The 21951-nt window shown below is 33.6% G+C and overlaps 2 protein-coding genes and 1 long non-coding RNA gene across 4 annotated transcripts; 2 read left to right on the forward strand and 1 right to left on the reverse strand.

Annotated features, from left to right (window-relative positions):
* Positions 1-6477: 6477 nt before the first annotated feature.
* On the reverse strand, positions 6478-11614 carry LOC101265920 (SUPPRESSOR OF GAMMA RESPONSE 1). The gene is made up of 6 exons (XM_004238918.5): positions 11454-11614; positions 9074-9209; positions 8469-8655; positions 7885-8378; positions 7139-7543; positions 6478-6837 (listed from the first exon to the last, which is right to left on the reverse strand). The coding sequence occupies exons 1-6, from the start codon at positions 11459-11461 to the stop codon at positions 6760-6762; spliced, it is 1308 nt and encodes a 435-aa protein (XP_004238966.1). The 5' UTR covers positions 11462-11614; the 3' UTR covers positions 6478-6759.
* Positions 11615-12046: 432 nt separating this feature from the next.
* On the forward strand, positions 12047-19306 carry LOC101266217 (transcriptional repressor ILP1). The gene is made up of 6 exons (XM_004238919.5): positions 12047-13720; positions 15088-15255; positions 16175-16854; positions 17200-17485; positions 17847-18136; positions 18717-19306. The coding sequence occupies exons 1-6, from the start codon at positions 12512-12514 to the stop codon at positions 18907-18909; spliced, it is 2826 nt and encodes a 941-aa protein (XP_004238967.1). The 5' UTR covers positions 12047-12511; the 3' UTR covers positions 18910-19306.
* Positions 19307-19736: 430 nt separating this feature from the next.
* On the forward strand, positions 19737-21668 carry LOC104647292 (uncharacterized). Of its 2 annotated transcripts, none has more exons than XR_011221093.1 (4): positions 19737-20045; positions 20254-20372; positions 21052-21273; positions 21395-21668. It is a non-coding gene; the product is annotated as an uncharacterized lncRNA (long non-coding RNA). The 2 variants fall into 2 exon arrangements; XR_011221092.1 differs by having other exon boundaries at positions 21412-21668.
* Positions 21669-21951: the final 283 nt, after the last annotated feature.

Below are 21951 nucleotides of genomic sequence, written 5' to 3' on the forward strand. Positions count from 1 at the left end.
GTAAAATAAAATGTCACAAGTAAAAGTAAACAGAAGAATAATTAATATTATAAAAATGTACCAAAAAAAGCAATTCATTCATTTTGTTTTCTTGCATGCCGTTTTCTTTTTGGTGATCAAGACTATAATAAGTCTACTAGATACATGAAACTAGTCTCAATTAGTCCAATTATTTGTTCACTTTTTGCTACTATTGGAAAAAGCACATTAAAAAGAAGTGCCTTACACTATTGTCATTTGGTCAATAAACACACTTACTTAAATTAATCATACTTAACATAATATGGGGTTACTACCACGATTAATAACACAAAATTAGACAATTAGATTGATCTTCAACTAAATCGAGCAACAACGATTCGTATTCGATCAAAATATAATAACAACATATTCATCGTAACATCTTAAGTACAGTGTGGGAGGAATATTGCATACAAACCTTACATCTATATTTGTAGAATAGAGAAGTTATTTTCGATAGACTTATGATTTAACAAAGTCATTTTATCAAACAGTTTTAAACGAAACACTAGTATAATAATCTATGATAAAAATAGTGAGAAAAAAATATGTACTCGTCATAAAAACAGTACAATATTCAAAATAAACAAATAAGAGTGATAGTAAAATTGAACTAATTCATCGATTATACTCCTAACAAACAAAGGTTTTTAGTGGTTTATAATTAAGTTTTTTCCACAATTATTAGTGGTTGTTAAAAACTTTTAACTTACCAATTAGAAGATAATGATTTGATACAATATTTGTTTGGATATTCTTGTTCACACACCAAACAAGGAAGGGTTTTCATTCCTTTAAATTATTGGAGTTGGGTAGAGTTGTCTTCTAATTATCAAAGAAAAATAATAATTCATTTTCACCCAAAATCCTCAATTATATGCTCTTTTATTTGTTATTTTACTGAATATGTTATTATATATCGTTATATACTAAAACTCGATTAAATTAAGTTACATATCAAAAACCTTATTTTTGGAGTGAAATAATCTCTAGTACAAATATTTTTACATTTAAAAAACTCAAACATGAAACTTCTGATTAAATAGGACGAACGGATTTAAATGTGTGTTTTAAAAGTGGTATAGGCTTATCATGTTATCTAATGGTCTTCTTAGGTTTGATGGTCAAAACTAGTTTTGTGGGCCAATCGGGTTTTGGAGTCCAGCCCATATCCACGTGTGAGAAAATGACTTCCAAGTTAATTCCACCTAACAATATTACTACTCATTTATTAACATTCATAAAATTATTTTATTTTATTTTATTTTGAAAAATAAAATTTTGTAACAGGACCACTTATTTTTTTTCTTTGTTTTTCAATTTGGTATTTGATATTTGCATTAATAAGAGTAATCGATGTATCATGTGAATCATACTAAATATATATATATATATCTATGTGAGATATGAAAGTGATGAACATGATTTTTCTACGTGCGGATCTGTTTGGATACAATACATATAAATCAGATTACATTTATTTTTTATCCTATGTAGTATGAAATATATGTATTTAAATATATTTTGATGCATTAAAATCTGATAAAATTCGTAATATTACAAACTAACTTATATATAAGTAAAATAGATAAAGGAATCAGTTTCTTATATACTATTTCCAAGCACCACATTCCACTTAATCTTTTCATACTATTAATTTTACCAACAAGGGAAGAAAATACCAAAAAAACTGACAAAATCAAAGTTTTTTATACTTCTATTACATTTCAAGATGGATGTAAAATCCAATTTTATTATGTTTACATACTTTTCTTATGAAAAGAGCCAAATTCACTATTCAAAGTGCAGACTTTAATTTAAAAAAAAAACAATCATACATGCACCTCGATTAAAAAAGAAAATTAATCAACAGTCTATCGACAATAGTTTTTCTATCTCATAAGAACAGATATAAAATTTGTATAATTTAACCCATTGTTTCACTTTTAAAATATCATTAGATATATTGTTGTTAATAGATACTTCCTATATTTTGTACATGCTACATATATATATTCATGAGATCTTTTTTTATATAATGAAAACTTAAAATTGAGACTTCTAATTAAAACATCAACGGTCTCATTAACTACACTATATCTTCATAGCACCTCAGCTTTACAGTGAAATTTAGATATATATACTTTTTTTTTTTTGTCTTCTTCTATTTTATCTGTAATTCATATTAAAGCTTGAAGTCGTATAAAAAAGGGAATAAAATGCACCTTATCAAAAGTCAAAACTCAAATTCGAGACATAGTACTTACTAGTCTATCACGTTTATACTTAAAAACTCAAAACTCAAAACGTTTGATTAAAAAATAAAAAAATACTTATTAATCCATCACGACGATGAAGCGTCGAAGAAAAATAATTGTGGGCCAAATAGTGTCAAGTAGTACAGGAGCTGGATCAGGTAATGTAATATTCTGTTGTCGGCCATATAATCCAATGTGACACCTCAGCCCAAAGACTTTGGCCCGACATTATGTGATCAGTCAAAACGGCAGCCTTATCCATCCCCACGTGCACCCTTTCTATCTTATTCAAAACCCCTATGTCCTCATGGTCCCCATACCCCACCACCCCACACCCACCCCCCATTTGGGATTCTTTTTCTAATCATCAAATGGTCCCCTAACCCACCCCCACCCCACCCCACCCCACCCACCCCACAACACCATATATACGTATATATCATTGGTGTATATGATGTTATATATATATGTATAGTAGATAGATAGATAAGCGTGGTAGAAAGAGGTTTATCTAAATATGTTTCTTATTTTAAGGAAAATTACATTGTATAATATAAGATTAATATTTGTCGTTTGTCGTTATATGAGAGTATATATTCTTATATGAGGTCGTCATACAAAAAAAAAAAGACGAGATATTGATTTTTTGTGATTAGTTACAAATTCTTTTAATAGAAAAACGATTTTCATATTAAAAATGTCTTCCTTTTAGAGAACCCTAATTGATACCAACCTTTATGTGATGCTATCTCTTTCATTGTTCATATGATCAATGTAGTGGAAAAAAAAGATACAAATTCATTGATTCGAATCTAATAGTCTTGATCGTTTAAAAATCTTGAAATACATGTTAAATGTTTTCACTAAATAAGTGTAAATAACATGTAACGAACCAATTAGATCAGACAGAATGTAATGTAATTTCAAATCCAAACTCATATGATTCAAAACCTAAATCCGCCTGTACATACAAATCAATGTACGTATCTACACATGTATTTATACGTATAAACAACACTCTGTCATACCCCCCCCCCCCCTCATTAAAGTTTTTGTATGGTATTTTGTCCAAATTTATGGTGTCCATATGTAGGAATAGGACCACAAAAGGGACAGAAGCACAAGTCTAAGGGTTCATACTGCACATTGTAAAGGAAATGTACTTTGGCCAAGTTTTAAAACTTTATGACCCCTCTTGCATTCTTTGTGGGCTAAATTATATCACTCTTTTTTTCTTTTTTCTTTTCCCCCTACCTATAGATATAGATTCAAAGTACTTAATTCAATAGATAATAATTGGTGGGTCAAAATGAACATATAAATAAACAGGGCTAGCTAGCTAGTATTGTTTGTGACCTATCAATACCATATGGTATAACTCTACTATTTTTCACATGTTGTTGCACCTATATTGTCTCTTTCTTAAATAATATATTTCGATCACATTCCTATTTCAATTATCTTAATAATTAATAAAGATTTACATGGATTGTACAATATATATATATATATAGCGATTAACATATATTATATTCAGTATGATTTTACACGTACGATTTAGCAATCCCTAGGAGGGTCAAATCACACATGCCTTCGATAACCTTAGAAAAAAATATATGTATATATCGTAAGTATAAGATATATAAATAAATTTTATATTTTATATATATATCGAGGATACACAAAATCTTTTTATAATCCAATCAATTAATAATTAAAAAATATAAAGATAATGTCGTAAAATATTCAAACTCTATTTTGTTAACCATTAAATAAAAAAGAACAGCAAATATTGTAGATCCTTGGCGGTGATTAGTAGTTAAAGGTTAGGTATGAATTATGAAAAAACAGTTACATATCATATATTATATGGTTCATAATATATATATTATTTAATGTACTAAGATTTGGTGCTTTAATTAAATTAGATTTGAATGAGACAACAATATCTAGTTAGTTGGTTCTTGCCTGCCTATGAAAAAATATGAAGTAAAAAGAATTTTTTTTTTTTGATCTTATTTTAGAATCTCTGCAGAGTAATTGAATCAGTAAAATAGTTTTTAATTACTCAATTGCATGTTACAGAAGATGAGTAGTTGGGATTTATTTTTTTAAAAAAATAAAATTGATATTCCATGTTGTGAAAATCAAAATAAATTAAAGAGTCTTTGAAGTATTTACGGTAGAGTTATTTTCATGTGATTAGGGTTCGAATACTGAAATATGTTGTTGATGTTTCCGTCATGATATGCTTTCTATTGTACATCTCTTTCTCGGATTTTGAGTGAATGCAGAATTTTTCGTGCATCGATTTTCCTTTACACAGTTTTAACAAAGAAAAAATAGTAAATGTTATTTTTGAGTTTTCGTATATAACAATCTTCTATTTTATTAAAAAAAAATAAAATATTGAAATAACAATAAAATCGTCTCCGTATAATCTACAATTCATATGTTTAAATGATGAAATCAACTACTAACACTTCTATCATGATATATATACTCCCTATAATACACTTCTTAGGATGTAAAAAGTATGGTTCCATGTATAAAAAGTTTGTTATTTTATAAAAGATTGAAGCAATAGTAAAACTTCCTTCGTATAATTTATAAATGACATAATACGTATATTAGACTCTAAATTTGATTTCAAACTTTAATTTTGACCTCCAACTTTTATAATATACAAACAAATATTTTAAACAGACACTTTAAATATTCAACTTTTAAGTTCAAATGGATCAGAGAGCCCTTTGTGTCTGATTCTTGAAATACATTATGGCATATGGGAAGAGGGCACTTGCTACATTTATAGGATGAAACAATAGATAACAAATAATGGCCCATTTTCAATATCATGTACAAATAAAGACACTTGGAGTAAAAAGAGTATTTTATAAGGACGACAACATATATTCAGTATAATTTTATAAGTATGTTTAAGAAAAATAAAATGTAAGTAAATTTACTTTTATCTAGAAATATTGTTTTTTCTTATATGTAGAATATATTAAAATATTATTTACTTTTATAATTTTAAATATAATATAATAAAAATTGAAACCGACTAGATAAACAAATCGAAAAGAAAGATATCATATCCAAAAATCTTTCCTTTTTTTTTCTTCTCTAACATGTTGACAGGCTATTAGACTTAGGTGGGCTACTGATATATGAAGTATTCAAATTTCAATCATGCCTACAATAAAATTAAATGAACAAACTAAAATGACCCCTCTTATAATTTAAGGCTGATATATAGTTTCAAAGACATTAATTATTATTCTAGATTTTAAGATGCATGCATATTAAAAATCATCTTACCTGTATTTATCTCCTAGTTTCCAACAGAACATGTTTATAGGACCAACATATCTGAATCCCAACTAATTCTAATAGCAAATTATAAATCTGTTTAAGGAATATAATCTTCATGTTCTGACGATGATTTTGGTGAAGCGATAAGTACTCTTTCATCCTTAATAAAAAATCTCAAATTTAAATCTCTTGACTACGGAGTCATCCTTGTTAAGAAGTGTTCACTTTAATCGAGCTTCAATGTGAATAACGAACTTCAGACGAGAAAACCAAAATTAAAAATAAATAAATCTTCATGTAGTAAAAAATGAAAAAAAAATCAACTATGAATATTGATGTGTCAAGTGATCTTCTAACAATATCAGAAACAGATTTTATGGTCAAATATTACTCTATAGTATTTAAGTACATGTGCTTAAAATTCTATGGAGCACATGCAATTCCAAGAATATATTTAATTTTCCACATTAATACATATATCTAGTTTTTTATTTGATATAAAATATTGAGATCAATGAGATGGATGGAGTGTTAAAAAGAGATGCAGATGCTGAGATAGATGCATGGTTATGTTAAATAAGAAATAATCACATTCGTCAGAAGGTACAAATATCAGGATAAAATACGAGAAAGATCACTTGATATACAAAGCGATGAAGTAGACTTAAAATCACATGAAAGGAAATTCTCTCGAAAAACATACAAATACCTTGTATCAATGAAGATTTAGCGAAAAAATAGAATAGAAAGGAAGAAATAAATCTATATAAGCGATAACTACTAGTTGAAGATACGTTCTAAACTCGTTAGAACGAGCAATATCCCAATAGGTTTCAGATCAAATCGAGTTCATATGCTAGATGAAGAAGCACAAACCAAGTAAGCAGGGAAAAAGTTGTAAACTTGCATAGGAAATAGTAGTAATAATAAACCTTATGTACAAGGTTAACTAAGCAAGAAATCCAGATCGTTCAACGAACGTTCTAGCACAGAAACACTTAACGTGCCTTTTCAGGCATTACCGCGCATTGGTAACAAAAAAGGAAGTTGCATCAAGTTATAGTTTCTGTTAACTTGCAGTAGACATAGTTTTACCACAAGCTTGACAAAAATCTGATACCTAAGGATTAGCAATCTTGAAAGCATTCGATGAGCTATGATTTCAACCATTTTGCTCCGCGGAATCAAAGCCATACTTGTTTCCGCCCCATGCAATGTAACTGTCCTGTGATCCAAACTCCTACACGAAAATTTGATGTTGAATCACAATTATGCAGAGAATATAAGAACAATGACATTAACCAAGAAGAGATGAACCTTGTACAAATTTAGCACTTCCCTCCTTTTCAACTTGTTTGACATTAACAAAATGCTTCTTTTCTTTTTGACAACTCTTTAATTCTACATGGCAATGTTTAAGACCAGGGCGTTTTGGTAAATCCTACTTAATTTCTTAAACGTTGTGCCAAGTAAAAATTAGACAAATAAATTGAAACGGAGGGAATATGTAAATGTTATGGAAGATACAAGATTTAACTTACAAGTTGACTAAGCCGGAAATCAGGTGGAGTGCCAATCTCTATGTTGGCTGGATCAGCAACAAATTGTTGGCACTCCTCCAAATCCTTCTTCAGATCCTCGGGTCCTAAACGCGCATAATCAGCAAGACTAGGTCTACATTTCTGCACTTGGTCATTTTCATTTCCATCCCTATTAGGAGACTGGCTCGCGAGAAGATCATCACATAAGGATAGCCCTTCTACAAGTTGTTGAGAATCCAGCAAATATTGTGACTCGCTGTCCCACCATTTCGGATCATCTCCAGTCTCGGTCTCAATTTTTGTCCCAGTTTCATCGATTTGATTCTCAATGTTTTGATCTTGATCCTCAGGCTGTTCAGGAAGAGCTCCCATGTCATCTTCTACGTAATCCTCCACCTCATGATACTGATACAAAGCAAGAAGAGACGTAGTAACTAGTAAGAAAGCCAGGACTGTATAAATACTTTTTATCATTGATAAGCATAATACTAGGTGCAACAAGCTTGAATATCTTGTTCTCTTCTTTGCTTAAGTAATATCTGATACCGAACAAGGCGACAACAACAACATACCCAGTGTAGAGAGGGTGTTTCCATAGTAATGTCCCGTACCGACCAAAAGAAACAGATGTTTCACAATAATGAACAAAAGCACTTTAACATATCATACATAGAGAAACTTACTAAATTGGTCTATTCTTGCGTAAAATTAACATTGATCAGCAACGACATTACATTTTGTAATACCTGGTTAACGGGACTAGCAGCAGCAATTTGCTGTCTTGCATCCATACTGGAGGACAATCTGTCACTGCGAGGGGGTTCAGGAGTCACAGACTTTGGGGTATGTGGATCTACTTTAGCAACCATACATTCGGAGTCCTCGGGGAATTCTTGTTCAATTTTTTCACCCTGCTTGACTTGCTGTTGCTGATAAAATACTTTAGACACAACATACTCCCCTTCCCTTTCATCTTCACCAGTTCCTAGGTGATACTGGTGCATCACCCAATTTGTCTTCTCGGCTTTCCCACCCTTAGATGGGCTTATATAAAGAACCATAATCTTCTTACACCCTCTTTGGATTCCATCTAAGATAACAGGTTTTGTGCGACCAGTCTTATGCCAGCGGACATCACCAGAATTATCACCATGTATTTTCCTACGCTTACGTGTTCCTGTATTATAAGCCTTAATTGCTCGGTGAAAGAAGTGTGCGACACATCCATCCTGCTTAACACCTACAAAACTTGTATTCAGCAAAGACGAAGATCCATAACAAATCAAAAACAGAAATTGCAAGAACGGGAATAGGATAATCATTTTTATACCTGGTAAATTTTGAGGATGTGTATAGCAGATACCATCATCCTCATTAACAGTTGGAATGAACTCATCGATAAAAGGATGGGAATTCCGATCACCACCTTCGACTTTTCCAATTAAGTGCCAAATAATCTCTTGATCAGTTGGATCAAATTTTACACCTCTTGGCAATCCTGGCCAGTCATGGCTGACCTGGAAAGACGAACTTAAATGTTTCAGTTAAAGGTATCATAACTACCAATTCCCTCTGTTCATTTCCCTCGTATTTGAATTATTTTACTGTTTTCCTTTACATAGAGGGGAAAGGGGTTCTTGAAAACTTTTCATGGCAGCTAATACAATCAATCACAGATTATAATAGCCATGGAAGTAGAGGGGAAAGGGGTTCTTGATAACTTTTCATGGCAGCTAATTACAATCAATCACAGATTATAATAGCTATGGAAAACATACTTCTAATTTGTCAAGAAATTCATCTCCAAAATACTATATATACGAGAAGATTGATATAATTTGCAAATAATAAGCACTTTCATTAACAGTCCATACAAAGGATATTCAACAGAATGATTAACAGGGAGAATTAAAGTTCATGAGACAAGACTCTTACGTCATTGTTGTCAATGATAAACTGGCAATTAGGGCAAGCTTTTGTAGGGTTGCTCTTCCAATTCACTGTTGCAGGATCACCTGATGCACTCTTAATTTTTGTTGCAATCCTCCTACTGTCAACTAACCATGATGGCCTGCAAGGTATAACGAGGATCACCTTTTGTCCCGTTTCTCAACATCAATATACCCAGTATAGTCGCACAAAGTGGGGTCTGGGGAAGGTAAAGTGTACACAGACCCTACCCCTACTTCAGAGATAGAGAGGTCGTTCCAAAAGACCCTCAGCTCACGGAAAAACAGTCCAAAGCAGTCCCAAAAAAGAAGTAATAGAAGCACAAGAAACAACAGATAATAACAAAACCAAAACCAGCCGATAGTAATAGGACGAGAACTACAATAAAACAATAGACAATCGAGGTACAAGAAACAACAGATAGTAATCAAAGGACAAGAAACCAGAGGAGCAATACCACGACTACTAATACAAGCGGACAACAAGTTTTGTCCTCGTTTTCTCATCCCATTAAAATCAGTCAGCGAGATAAGGTGTGTGGGATGCATTATCCATTGTGTGAGTTTCTCATCTTTAAGTTATCCTTCTGGAGCTACCAAATGAAGATCAACGTGTCTTAGATTTATATTTATGCTTTTCTTTTATCTGTAACATTGAACTAGACATCTAAAGTTGTGAGACTATCACTTATTCTTTCTTTGAGAAGAGATAATATCCTTTTCTGAGAAGAGATTATTAACTCATTCTAAGACGCAGAGATATATCAATTTATCAAACAATCTAATGGTCATCAAAAGTATATAGCTTCAATTGTGTTAAAAAATCATTGTATGTAACAAACAATTCAAAATCCATTGGCAATTTCAGAAAACATGCAACACTTCTCTGCAAAGAGATGAATATGATTGCAAAAAGGAAAAGGAGCAACAGTACAATTCACGCAAAAAATACATACAGGCGATAACCAACTAATTGAGGTTATGATTTAGACATGTTGAGTCTTCCACTATGTTAAGAGACATTTATGTTAGTACAAGATGAAGAGAATCACTAGTTTCCGAAAACCCCAAACTACTGAATATCAAATGAACAGGACCAAGTGCCGTGAAATGGAGAACATTCATATAAGTGCAACCCCTCTGGCTTGGAATTGAGCCCTTGAAGCAAGCTGCTGTTTGTGTATTTTGATTAACCTATTTAAGGTGACTTAATGTTCCGACTTTAGCATACATTAAACTAGAAAGTTCATCTTGTTTGCCACAATAAGCATAAGACAAGGTCATAATTTTTGTTTCTATTGCTTTGAGCAAATAAAATATCCTTATTAATATGGGCCTTCCATGCATAGCCCTCTTTGGGTATTCCACTAAGAACCAATACCACAACATAAAGATCCCAACCTCATTCAACTAAGGAAACCCCTTCAAACTGATCAAGAGCCATTAGAACCTCTACCACTCTTAAGTAATTGCTCGGTTTTGAAATTTTAAGCAAAAAATTCCAAGTCAAAGAATCAGCTCAGCATAAGTCAATAGACAAATACAACTTTTTCCATTCATCAAAATCACAACTTTTCAGTCATTCCTTGATTAAAAGAAGTTAAAAACAATTAACAACCCATATCTCACTCGATCAAGTAAACCACTTCAAACCCAGTCACCTAAAGGAAACATCAAAACCTACTACCACTCTTAGAGCATCAGTCATTGGCCGATTTTGAGTCTTTGAGCAATCAGAACTCCAAAACTTGTCATTGAGTCAAACCAAAACATCTGCTCAAAGAATATCAACAGACAAATACAACTTGATGTTCATCAAAATCAACACTTCAAGTCATCCCTTCACTTCAAAAACCCAGTAACAAATTAAACATCCATCACTCACTCTACCAAATAAACCCCTTCAAGCCCATTCGCACAGGAAAAAAGAAGAAACCTTTAAAACTACTAGAAAGAATCAAAGATGGGTCTATTTTGACCAAAAGGAACTCTAATCCACCATTGTATCAAACCAGCATAGCAAAAACAACCTACTTAGCGTAATCCCACAAGTGGCGTCTGGGGAGAGTGGTATCTAAACAGCCTTAGCCTTACCCCTACCTTGCGGAGGTAGAGAGGCTAAACCTAGCATAGCAAACCCAGAAAATACACAAATTCCAACTCACCACTACCCAAAATCACAACTTGAGTCATCCCTTCACTTCAAGATTCAACATACATTAGTAAAAATCCAATCTTGTTCATATCAAACTGATTACCAGATTAAATAAAAAATGAAACTTTAGCAAACATCAATCCAAGAAAAACACAAAAAAGAGATTCAAAGTAAAAAAAAAAAAAAAGAGAGAGAGAGAGAATCAGCATACCTAGCCATTGAAGAATGATGTGATCAAAACCCTTTGCTGATTTTCTTTTCCTTTTGGGGTATTATCATAGAATGTCGCAATAAGTACAGTCCTAGTGGTTTCTTTGTAGTTTCCCACTTTTTAATTCATTTAATTTATTTTTTAATTTAGAAATGTGTTTTTTATTTGAATGATGTTATGACTAAACACTGACAACAAAAGACCGCAAAGAGCCAAGTCAATAATAAATTTCATATAATTAAATTGTTATATATAAAAATATATGAAGATTATGTATTATGTTTATGTATCATATAAACTTTTTTGATTTGAATAAAAGATGCAAGGAAATATATATATATATATATATATATATATATATATATATATATATATATATATATATAATGAGTTGTTTGACATTTTAGAGGCACAACAATTTTTTTATTTTGTAATTTACGACATTATATTTGTCTCTTTTTTTTTTTTCTTATAATAATTTAAAGCTTTTATTTGATTACATGTTTTTTTTCCTTGACTAATATTTACTTTTTCATTAATTTTATAAATATTTCTTATTATATATTTTGAAAGTACTCCTATCCATGTGCCTCGTAGTAAAGCAAAGTGAAAATTGTTAGAATACACTATTACTCATTTTTTTGAAAATCTTGCTTATAGCTCACTTTAATCAAATTATTTTTATTTGTAATTGACTTATTTATGTTTGAATTTAAGATATTGAGTGTATATTTTTTATTCAAAATGTTTTTATTTTTGATTGATTGAAAATGGTGGTGCTGCATGTAAAATATTGGAGTAATTAATATAAAGTACAAAAATAAATTTTAATTAACGTAATGTTTGATCATAAATTTTGAATAATATTATGAAAATTTATTTGTGCAGAATAAAATGTGTTTAATTTTAATTATGATTAAAATAAAATATTTAATAGGTTCTGAAATACCTTTTCTACCCCTCTCTCCTCTCCTAATTACACATTTCATCTTTTTGTTCTTTCATTCATTCCACGTTCTTCGCTCCACCGTGAAAAAACCCGTCTCCGGCGCCAAATCATGTCCGGCAAATCCCGAAACTTCCGCCGTCGTGGCGGTGACGACGGCGACGATGATGAAACCGCCACTAAGTCCACCAACGGTACCGCTGCTAAACCTACGACCACCGCTTCCGCTTCCGCCGCCAAACCCAAAAAGAAAAGTCTACTTAGTTTCGCCGACGACGAAGAGTCCGACGATACTCCCTTCGTTCGGCCTTCCTCCAAACCCTCATCTGCTTCTTCGCGAATCACGAAACCCTCTTCGTCATCTTCTGCGCACAAGCTTACTTCTGGAAAAGACCGAATTACCCCTAAACCTACTTCATTCACCTCCAATGTACAACCTCAAGCTGGGACTTACACCAAGGAAGCTCTCCTTGAGCTCCAGAAGAACACTAGAACCTTAGTTGGTTCTCGCTCTTCCCAACCCAAACCAGAACCCAGGCCTGGGCCCGTTGAGCCAGTTATAGTTTTGAAAGGGCTTGTGAAACCTCCATTTAGTGTGAGTGCCCAAACTCAGCAAAATGGGAAAGAGAGTGAAGATGACGAAATGGATGTTGATCAATTTGGTGGTACTGTTAATAGGTTGGGTTCAATGGCATTGGAGAAGGATTCGAGGAAGAAAGATGATGTTGGGTCAGTAATACCTGATAAGATGACTATTGATGCAATAAGGGCTAAGAGGGAGAGGCTACGTCAAGCTAGGCCTGCGGCTCAGGACTTTATAGCATTGGATGAAGGAGGTAATCATGGTGAAGCTGAGGGGTTGAGTGATGAGGAGCCGGAGTTTCAGCAGAGAATTGGGTTCTATGGGGAGAAGATTGGTAGTGGGAGAAAGGGTGTGTTTGAGGATTTTGACGATAAGGCACTGCAGAAAGATGGTGGATTTCGTAGCGATGATGATGAGGAAGATGAGGAGGACAAAATGTGGGAGGAAGAGCAGGTTAGAAAGGGGTTAGGAAAAAGGTTGGATGATGGGTCTAACAGAGGGGTGATGAGTAGTGTTGTAAGCAGTGCAGCTGCAGTTCAGAATGCTCAGAAGGCGAATTTTGGAAGTTCAGCCGTAGGAGCTAGTGTATATTCCTCAGTACAAAGTATTGATGTTTCTGATGGTCCTACTATTGGAGGAGGAGTGGTTGGAGGCTTGCCCAGTTTGGATGCATTATCAATTTCTATGAAGGCTGAGGTTGCTAAGAAAGCCTTGTATGAGAGCATGGGAAGACTCAAAGTAAGTGTTAGCTCTAGTCTAAATGCATTTTATTGGCACTTTCATTTTCACTGATCCAACATATCCAGCCTACTAGCAATTCTTTTAATCTGAATAATCACTAAGCCAATTCATTGACTACGCCTCGATCTCAGACTAATTGGACTTGACTGCGTACTAGTCCTTTTAAAAAGAAATGGTTCTTTTTTCAATATTCAGAGGATTTATCATAGTTGAGTATTTTATGTTGCCTGCAACCATTTTCCTATATCCTAGCTTGGAATTGACTATGCTTGAGAAGTTCATTAGTGAAGAATAAACTACAAGCTCTTATGTCTTTTTATGAATTCCAATTTGATGTTTAGCAATGGTTCAAGACATTTGATAAAATGGAGTTTGGAGATCTTTTATGTCATGATCTATTGAGGGAAGAAAGAAGGTTTCTGCAAAAACATTTTTCTCTTTCCTAACATTCTGTTGACTAATCATGAAAGCATTTGTCATAGTTAATATAATGCTAGATTGGTATTCTCCTGAGGCTAGCTTTTGTTATGTGATGTTGTTCATATCCTGTGCGGTCATTTGTCGTCTTTCCTCTGTCCTGGCTAAATATAGTCTGTTTTGGATCATGAGCCCTTCAGTTTCCATTTGTTTCAGTGGGTTTTTCATGATTGTAAGACTTTAAAACAGTTTATGGTAATTGTACAGAAAACCATTGATAGTCTGGATTATGTTCATGGAGATATGGTGCCATGTAATTAGCGCACTGGATTTAGGAATTTAAACTGGAAGTCATAGATGTAGTCTTTAAAAGGAGGGATGCACATACGGGCAATTTTATGTCATGTTGGAAATTGCATTTGTTTTTTTGAGAAAAGGTAACTTGTAATATAAACACAGGAAAACTCAGGACGTATTCCAGTAATACTTGCAATCAGAATACAGAAGTGTTGCTGTTTTCCTATGTTTTCCTAGAACTACTTAAGTACTCTATGATACTAGGGATATCCTCATTTTCATGAAGATATTCATGTTTGCACCAAAAATAGAAAAGAGCTAAACATTTCAGCTTCATCTTCTCCATAGAGCAGCTCTTGTCCTTAAAACATCACTAAGAATCTGCACTTAAGCATGTGTATGTGCACAGTTCTCCCATATATTTTGTAGTAACTAACTATCTTGAGCCGTGGTTCTTTTGGAAACAGCCTCTCTATCTCCATGAGGTAGTGGTAAGGTCTGCGCACACTATACCTTCCGCAGACCCCACTAAGTGGGCTGTTCACTGGGTTATAGTTGTTGTTGTTGTTGTTTAATAGCATGTGTAGCATTCTAAAGATATTATAACGGATACATAGACTAACTGTATTATTTTTTATTTTCTTTGTCAGGAATCCCATGGCCGAACTGTGACATCATTGCACAAGACTGAAGAAAATTTGTCTGCCTCATTGTCGAAAGTCACTACGCTGGAAAATTCTTTGTCTGCTGCTGGTGAGAAGTACATGTTTATGCAAAAGCTTCGCGACTTTGTTTCTGTTATTTGTGCGCTTTTGCAGGTATGGTTTTCTGATTTATGAGTGGCATATTATGTATTTCCATATATATTCTGGCGCTGCTGCTGCACTACTTGTGATACGAGCACAATGGTCATTCATTATCTTCGTTTTAGGAGGAATTAAATTGACAAAAGATGACCTAGAAGGGTGACAAGCACAGTTGCACTGTAGTTGTGAAATAATTTCAGTTACTGGGTACGGTGACAAGCACAGTTGCTCTTCTAGAAATCGATCTATTAGGTGGATCCTGCAGAGTCTGATCCATTTAGTCATTAGTGTTAAGACATAGCTTGACACATGCTTAAGCCCTTAAACTAGGTTTAGTGCAGTTTGGGTGCTTTGGCTTACTTAAGCAACTCTTCTATGAAATGTTCCAAGGCATAAAGCACGTGTCTTGGGTCAATGATGTCATGACCCGTTTTCTAAATAAGCCGTGACTTGCACCAGATGCCTTGTACAATAGGAAACGAGTTATAATTTATCGTAAGTATTGTGTGTATTGAAGCAGAAGAACAATCATTGAAACTCATAGCTTAGTTCATTGGTACTTCCTTTTCACTTACATTTAGGTTGTTCCAGTCGACTGAACTTTCTTATGCCAGCTGTGGCGATCAGTAACTTGCTGATTACTGTTTCTCTCTTTTGAGGCCACTAATACAGTATTGTACCATGACAAGGTGAAAAGTAGAGGACTTTTGAACTGTCTGAAGTTAGACTTTTTGGTAGGATTATAGGGTCAAAGAGCCTAAGGGAACCCTTAGACATTTTGAAAATAAAAAAAACTAGGGTCTGTTTTGACATTTTGAAAATCTGAGTTTGTAAAGCTCTAGTTTTGAGTTTTGCAGAAAGTTTTTGTTTGAGTTGTCCAGGAGAACTTGATCCTGTGTGCTAACTATTATGGGTATATAAATCCTTACAGGATAAAGGTCCTTACATTGAGGAACTTGAAGACCAGATGCAGAAACTTCATGAAGAACGAGCAGCCGCTATCTTAGAAAGGAGAGCTGCTGATAATGATGATGAGATGAAGGAACTTGAAGCTGCTGTAAGTGCTGCAAGACAAGTTCTAAGCAGAGGTGGGAGCAATGCAGCAACAATAGAAGCTGCCACAGCTGCTGCTCAGACGTCAACAGCAGCAATGAGGAAAGGAGGAGACTTACCTGTAGAGCTAGATGAATTTGGTAGAGATAAGAACCTGCAGAAACGGATGGATACAACAAGAAGGGCAGAGGCTCGGAAGCGAAGGAGAATGAAAAATGATGTTAAAAGAATGTCAGCTATAAAATGTGATAGCTCTTATCAGAAAATAGAAGGAGAATCTAGCACCGACGAAAGTGACTCTGAGAGTACGGCATATCAATCAAACCGTGATCAATTGCTTCAGGTTTCCGAGCAGATTTTTGGTGATGCACACGAGGAATACTCTCAACTGTCTGTGGTTGTTGAAAAGTTTGACAGATGGAAGAAAGATTATGCCTCAAGCTATCGTGATGCGTATATGTCACTTAGTATACCTGTTATTTTTTCACCCTATGTGAGACTAGAGCTTCTGAAGTGGGATCCACTGCATGAAAACACAGATTTTATGGATATGAATTGGTATGTGCACTCAACTACTTGTATCAATTATTTTCAAGGATTATGACCTCAACCCTTTCCTTTCCAAGATTGGTCCTTCCTTTTGAGGATAGGAGCTTTGTGGCTTTATTCTGTAGTCACATAGGGCCAAAGAAATGTGTACTTGCCAATACTGATAGTAGAATTCTTGATGATTTTTGCAATATAATTTGTTTGAATTGACAAAGTATTTGCCAGGAATGTTTACCAGGCCAACCAATCATACAGGAAACTAGACATAAGCGCTTCGTTTGATCTTCCATGTGTTCGTATTACTTATTCCTTGAGATTTAATTCTCTTGCCAACTAAATTTTGTGTTATTCCAGGCACAATTCTCTATTCAGTTATGGAATTTCCCCAGAAGGTGAAACCGAAATAAGTGCTGATGATACTGATGTCAATCTTATTCCTCAGTTGGTGGAGAAGCTTGCAATACCCATTCTTCATAACCAGTTAGCTAATTGCTGGGATATGCTTAGCACCAGTGAAACAGTGTGTGCTGTCTCTGCCATGCGATTGGTGTTGAGATACGGCCCCTTTTCTGGCTCAGCCCTCAGCAATCTGATTGCTGTACTTCGTGATCGTCTTGCTGATGCGGTGGCTAATTTGAAGGTGTGTTCTTATTTCTGGAGGCCCAAATTGTGAGAATAATTTTTAAGACCGAATATAATATTATTTTTGAGTTTAGGTTTCCAATCATCTAAGTGAAACAACTACTGGGAATAAGTTTTCCTAGCAAAGTATGAACAGATTAGAAATAGTGAAGTGGAGTAGGATTGGGACTTCATCTTTATTTTGTTGGTAGTGAAGTCATAGGTTTATGATGTGAACAAGGATAAGAGGCTCCAATGGATTCAATACTTCTTTAATGTCCTTTTAGTTAATACTATAGGTAAATGCTCCTACCCATCTTTGTATGCTTATTTAGTTTAAACTGGATTGCTCATTTTTATCTTCTGAACTGCTTTTGCAGGTGCCAACTTGGGACACCCTTGTTATGAGGGCTGTACCTGATGCAGCACGAGTTGCTGCTTATAGGTTTGGCATGTCTATTCGTTTGATCAGGAACATATGCTTGTTCCATGAAATTTTTGCCATGCCTGTCCTGGAAGAGCTGGTTCTTGATCAACTCTTAAGTGGAAAGATTGTACCTCATCTTCGAAGCATTCAGTCAAACATTCATGATGCTGTAACAAGAACTGAAAGAGTTGTCACTTCACTACACGGTGTCTGGGCTGGCCCCAAAGCCACAGGAGACTGCAGGTACAGTTAATTTGAGTACGATATTTTAGTTGGCATTTCATTTTCTCACTAGTTACTTTGAGAAAATTCCATCTTTAGATCCCTTATCTTAACATGCTAACTTGTCATATATATGTTGGGGTGATATGGATAGTAGAAAGGTTCAAAGGAAATAGAGATATACCTTGTCTCCCCCCCCCCCCCCCCCCAAAAAAAAAAAAAAGGTAATAGAAGGAAACAGCAAAAGGAGTTAAGTACTCTTAGCTTTCTCGGTTTGGAAGTTCACATTTTTACCGATAGATAAGTATAAGTTTTAGAATCCAACTTTTTTCTATAAGTTAAGTATGGGTTTTGGAATTCGACTTTTGGAAGTTCATATTCCTTGAAGCAAACCTGTTGCACCACCATCAGATAAAACTTATGTACTTGTTGCATTAATATCACGATCAGCTAGCTTTACAAATATCTGATTTACGTGGTTCCTTTTTCATGGAGAAAATGTGTAGGCCCTTTTATATTTTCATCTGTTTCATCCCGTTTTCTCTTTCCCATCAAAGTTTTCAATTCTGCTTGCTAATGATGTATTCTTTAACCTGTGTAGTCCAAAGCTACGACCGTTGGTGGATTACTTGCTCTCACTTGCCAGGGTGCTCGAAAAGAAGCACTCATCAAGCAGCGGAGAGATAGAGACATCTAAATTTGCTCGTCGGTTGAAGAAGATGCTCGTAGAATTGAATCAATATGATTATGCCAGGGACATATCAAGAACCTTCAACATCAAGGAGGCCTTGTGATCTATCTACTTGGTCCCCATTGTCTTAAAAAACTCATGGGATGTTCTCAGTTTTAGCAGTCTTCTACAATTTTGAATTTCATGTCATTAGTTTTTCTTTTAGTGTAGTTACAAAAATAACAAATTTTGATGATACAAATGAAGCTTAAACGAAGAACCGAAGGATTTCATATAGTCGACCCTAATTTGTTTGGGCACAAAGTGTAGTTTGTTGTATTGTAGTCCCAGATTACCCTACGTCTACACAAGGGATTGTGCTTTTCTTTTATTTAGAGCTTTCGCGTTCGAGTCAGTCATTTAATGGAGTAGTAAGTGTTTCTTCATTTTACTCGTGTTCTCGGTTCGAGCCCGGAGTCGATTTTTGAGGGATTTATTAAAGTAAAATATTTGACTTATTACTTCCACTTTCTCCTTAATTATTCTTAATTGTGGGGTGTTCTTACTGTGACCTATCAGTCAATCAGTTTTTTACTCAATATAAATTACAAGGAAACGCCTAAATATGTTATCGAATTAAATAATTTTTTTTATGTCAATCATTAAAAGTTTAATTTATCTATGCCAATATTATTTAAGAAAAGACTGATTTATTCCATTGTTTATTAACTGAAATGACACAAATAAATTAAATTTTTAACAAAGTTCAATAATATATTTAAGTTTTTTTCCCCTAAACTATAAATATCTATCTGCATGTCAACGTTGTACTTATAAATAAATGACCCCACAAAAAAATAAAATTAGAAGGGTAGTTGAGAAGTCAACATTACACCATTTTTTTCACATCATATTCCATAGTATTTATATAATACCATAACCATTACATCCAAACCAATTGAAAAACCTCAAATATTTCTTTCTTTTTTTCTCTAGTTTCTTGCTGTGATATTTTATTTTATTTTGAGAAAGTTAAAGAAAAAATGTCTTCACCATTATTAATTTCTAATGGATCTGCCGGAAAAGGTGGCCGGATTCTGATCGTCGGAGCGACGGGATTCATCGGACAATTTATAACACAAGCAAGTCTTGATGCTAATAGAAGAACATATATTCTTGTTAGATCATTTCCAAGTAATTTTCATCCTAAGATCAAAATTATCAAAGAATTTGAAGATAAAGGGGCCCATAATATTGCACGTAAATATGTTACACTCATATTCTCTTTGTTACTTATTTTTCACTATTTTTGAGTGGATCGAAAAATGAAAACAATAAGAAAAAATCAGACTTAACTTCGAAAGTCATGATGATATTATCTAGGAATGTCCTTATCAGAATATTTTTGTTTTTCACTTCGATGAATTAGCAATAATTTTTAATCTTATTTTATAATTTTTTTTAATAGGGTGTTACAAATGATCAAAAATTTATGAGATTGATATTGTAATATCGGTTGGTGGTGGTGAAAGTATACTTGATCAACTTGTCCTTGTTCAAGCCATAAAAGTTGTTGGGTCTATCAAGGTAATCTTTTTCCTAGTAAAATTAGGCGAGTTCGGGATCTAGAGTTAACGAATTTAGAGTGAGTTATGATCTTATATAGGTATACGTATATATTTATTTTCTTGTTACATATTTATATTATACTTAGAGTCGAAAGTAGTGGATTCAACTGAACCAGCCTTAATTCATCTATGTGCAAAGACATGACATATACACTGATAGTGTAAAAGAGTCGGAAAAAGAAAGATGAGAATGTTTCGTAGATTTTATTAATGTAAATGTCAAGCTTATAAGTCTTTGTTTAAAAAAAAAAAGAAGATAAATGCAAGACCAAATGTGGATTCAAGAATTAGGGTTTATTGTGACTAAGAGATATCAGAAGTGAGACTGCTGACATGATGAGTGACAGTAAATTACATGAAAGTTTGTCAGTGAATGATTTCGTCATTCAGTCAGTCTATGCATAGTAATCGCCCCCTAAGTAACTTCCAAAAGAGTTACCATCCAATGAATACACAAAAGTAACGAAATTACTTTGATTACAGAACCTTCTCAGTAGTTATGACCTTATTAAAGTAATTAAAATGACAATGACATATATATACGTACGGATGATATTTTTTTGTGATCAGTAAATTTTAACATGTTATAACAAATAACGTCGTGTTTATTTTTTTCTAAAAGAGATTTTTGCCATCAGATTTTGGACATGAAGTGGACAGATGAAATCCAGTGGAGCCAGGGCTAAATATGTATAAACAAAAGAGAAAAATTAGAAGATTTATAGAGGAAATGAAAATACCTTATACTTATATTTGTTGCAATTCAATTGCTTCTTGGCCATATTATGACAATAAACATCCTTCTCATGTTCTTCCTCCTCTTGATCATTTCCAAATTTATGGTGATGGCAATCTCAAAGGTAAATACATTTTTCGATAATCCGTCATTAAATAGGATCAACGATATTTGTTGTTTGGCGATAGAAATTGTACGTAATAATTCATGTTTCTTTTTTGAAAAATGTTTATATGTTAATATAGGTGTATGTGTTTATCAGTGATAGATTCAGAATGACCAACATGGATTGTGGTGCACGGAGTGTTTCACCCTTAACCAGAGGTCTCGGGTTCGAGTCCTGGGTATGGAGAAAATTATGTTGGGAGCGCCACCCCCAAATGGGCTCTACAATGTGCGATTCGGATTTAGTCGGAGCTTTAACGTTGGTTTCGAACATCGAGTAGGAAAAAAAAAAGAAGATAGATTTAGAATGTAATAACTCATGTTTCTTTTTTGAAAAATGTCCATATATTAATATAGGTGTGTGTTTATTAGTGATAGATTCAGAAATTTAATGAAGAAAATTTAAAAAATTAAAAAGTAAAACATACCAAGAAGTTAAATAAATTTAATGTGTAATTAACTATAGAAAAGTGTCAAAATGCCCTTATAAATACCCCAAATTAATAACTTGGTCAAATATACCTTACTTTGTCACTTAGTTGGATCAAAAATACTGTTTTCTTAATAAATAGAGACTAATTTTCAAGGTAATTGTTTTTTTATATTCACTAATTTTTATTTCTATTTATTTCATTAA

Source organism: Solanum lycopersicum, chromosome 5 (genome assembly GCF_036512215.1).
Source record: "Solanum lycopersicum chromosome 5, SLM_r2.1".
NCBI classification, from domain to species: domain Eukaryota; kingdom Viridiplantae; phylum Streptophyta; class Magnoliopsida; order Solanales; family Solanaceae; genus Solanum; species Solanum lycopersicum.

Bases quoted from the DNA above. Each gene is read 5' to 3' on its own strand.
- LOC101265920 (XM_004238918.5), bottom strand. The intron at 8,656-9,073 runs GTAAGAGTCTTG...TCGTCTTTCCAG, and splicing joins TTATCATTGACAACAATGAC to GTCAGCCATGACTGGCCAGG. The intron at 8,379-8,468 runs GTATAAAAATGA...CAAGTTTTGTAG, and splicing joins ACATCCTCAAAATTTACCAG to GTGTTAAGCAGGATGGATGT.
- LOC101266217 (XM_004238919.5), top strand. From the start codon at position 12,512: ATGTCCGGCAAATCCCGAAACTTCCGCCGTCGTGGCGGTGACGACGGC. The intron at 13,721-15,087 runs GTAAGTGTTAGC...TTTCTTTGTCAG, and splicing joins AGAGCATGGGAAGACTCAAA to GAATCCCATGGCCGAACTGT. The intron at 18,137-18,716 runs GTACAGTTAATT...TAACCTGTGTAG, and splicing joins AAAGCCACAGGAGACTGCAG to TCCAAAGCTACGACCGTTGG.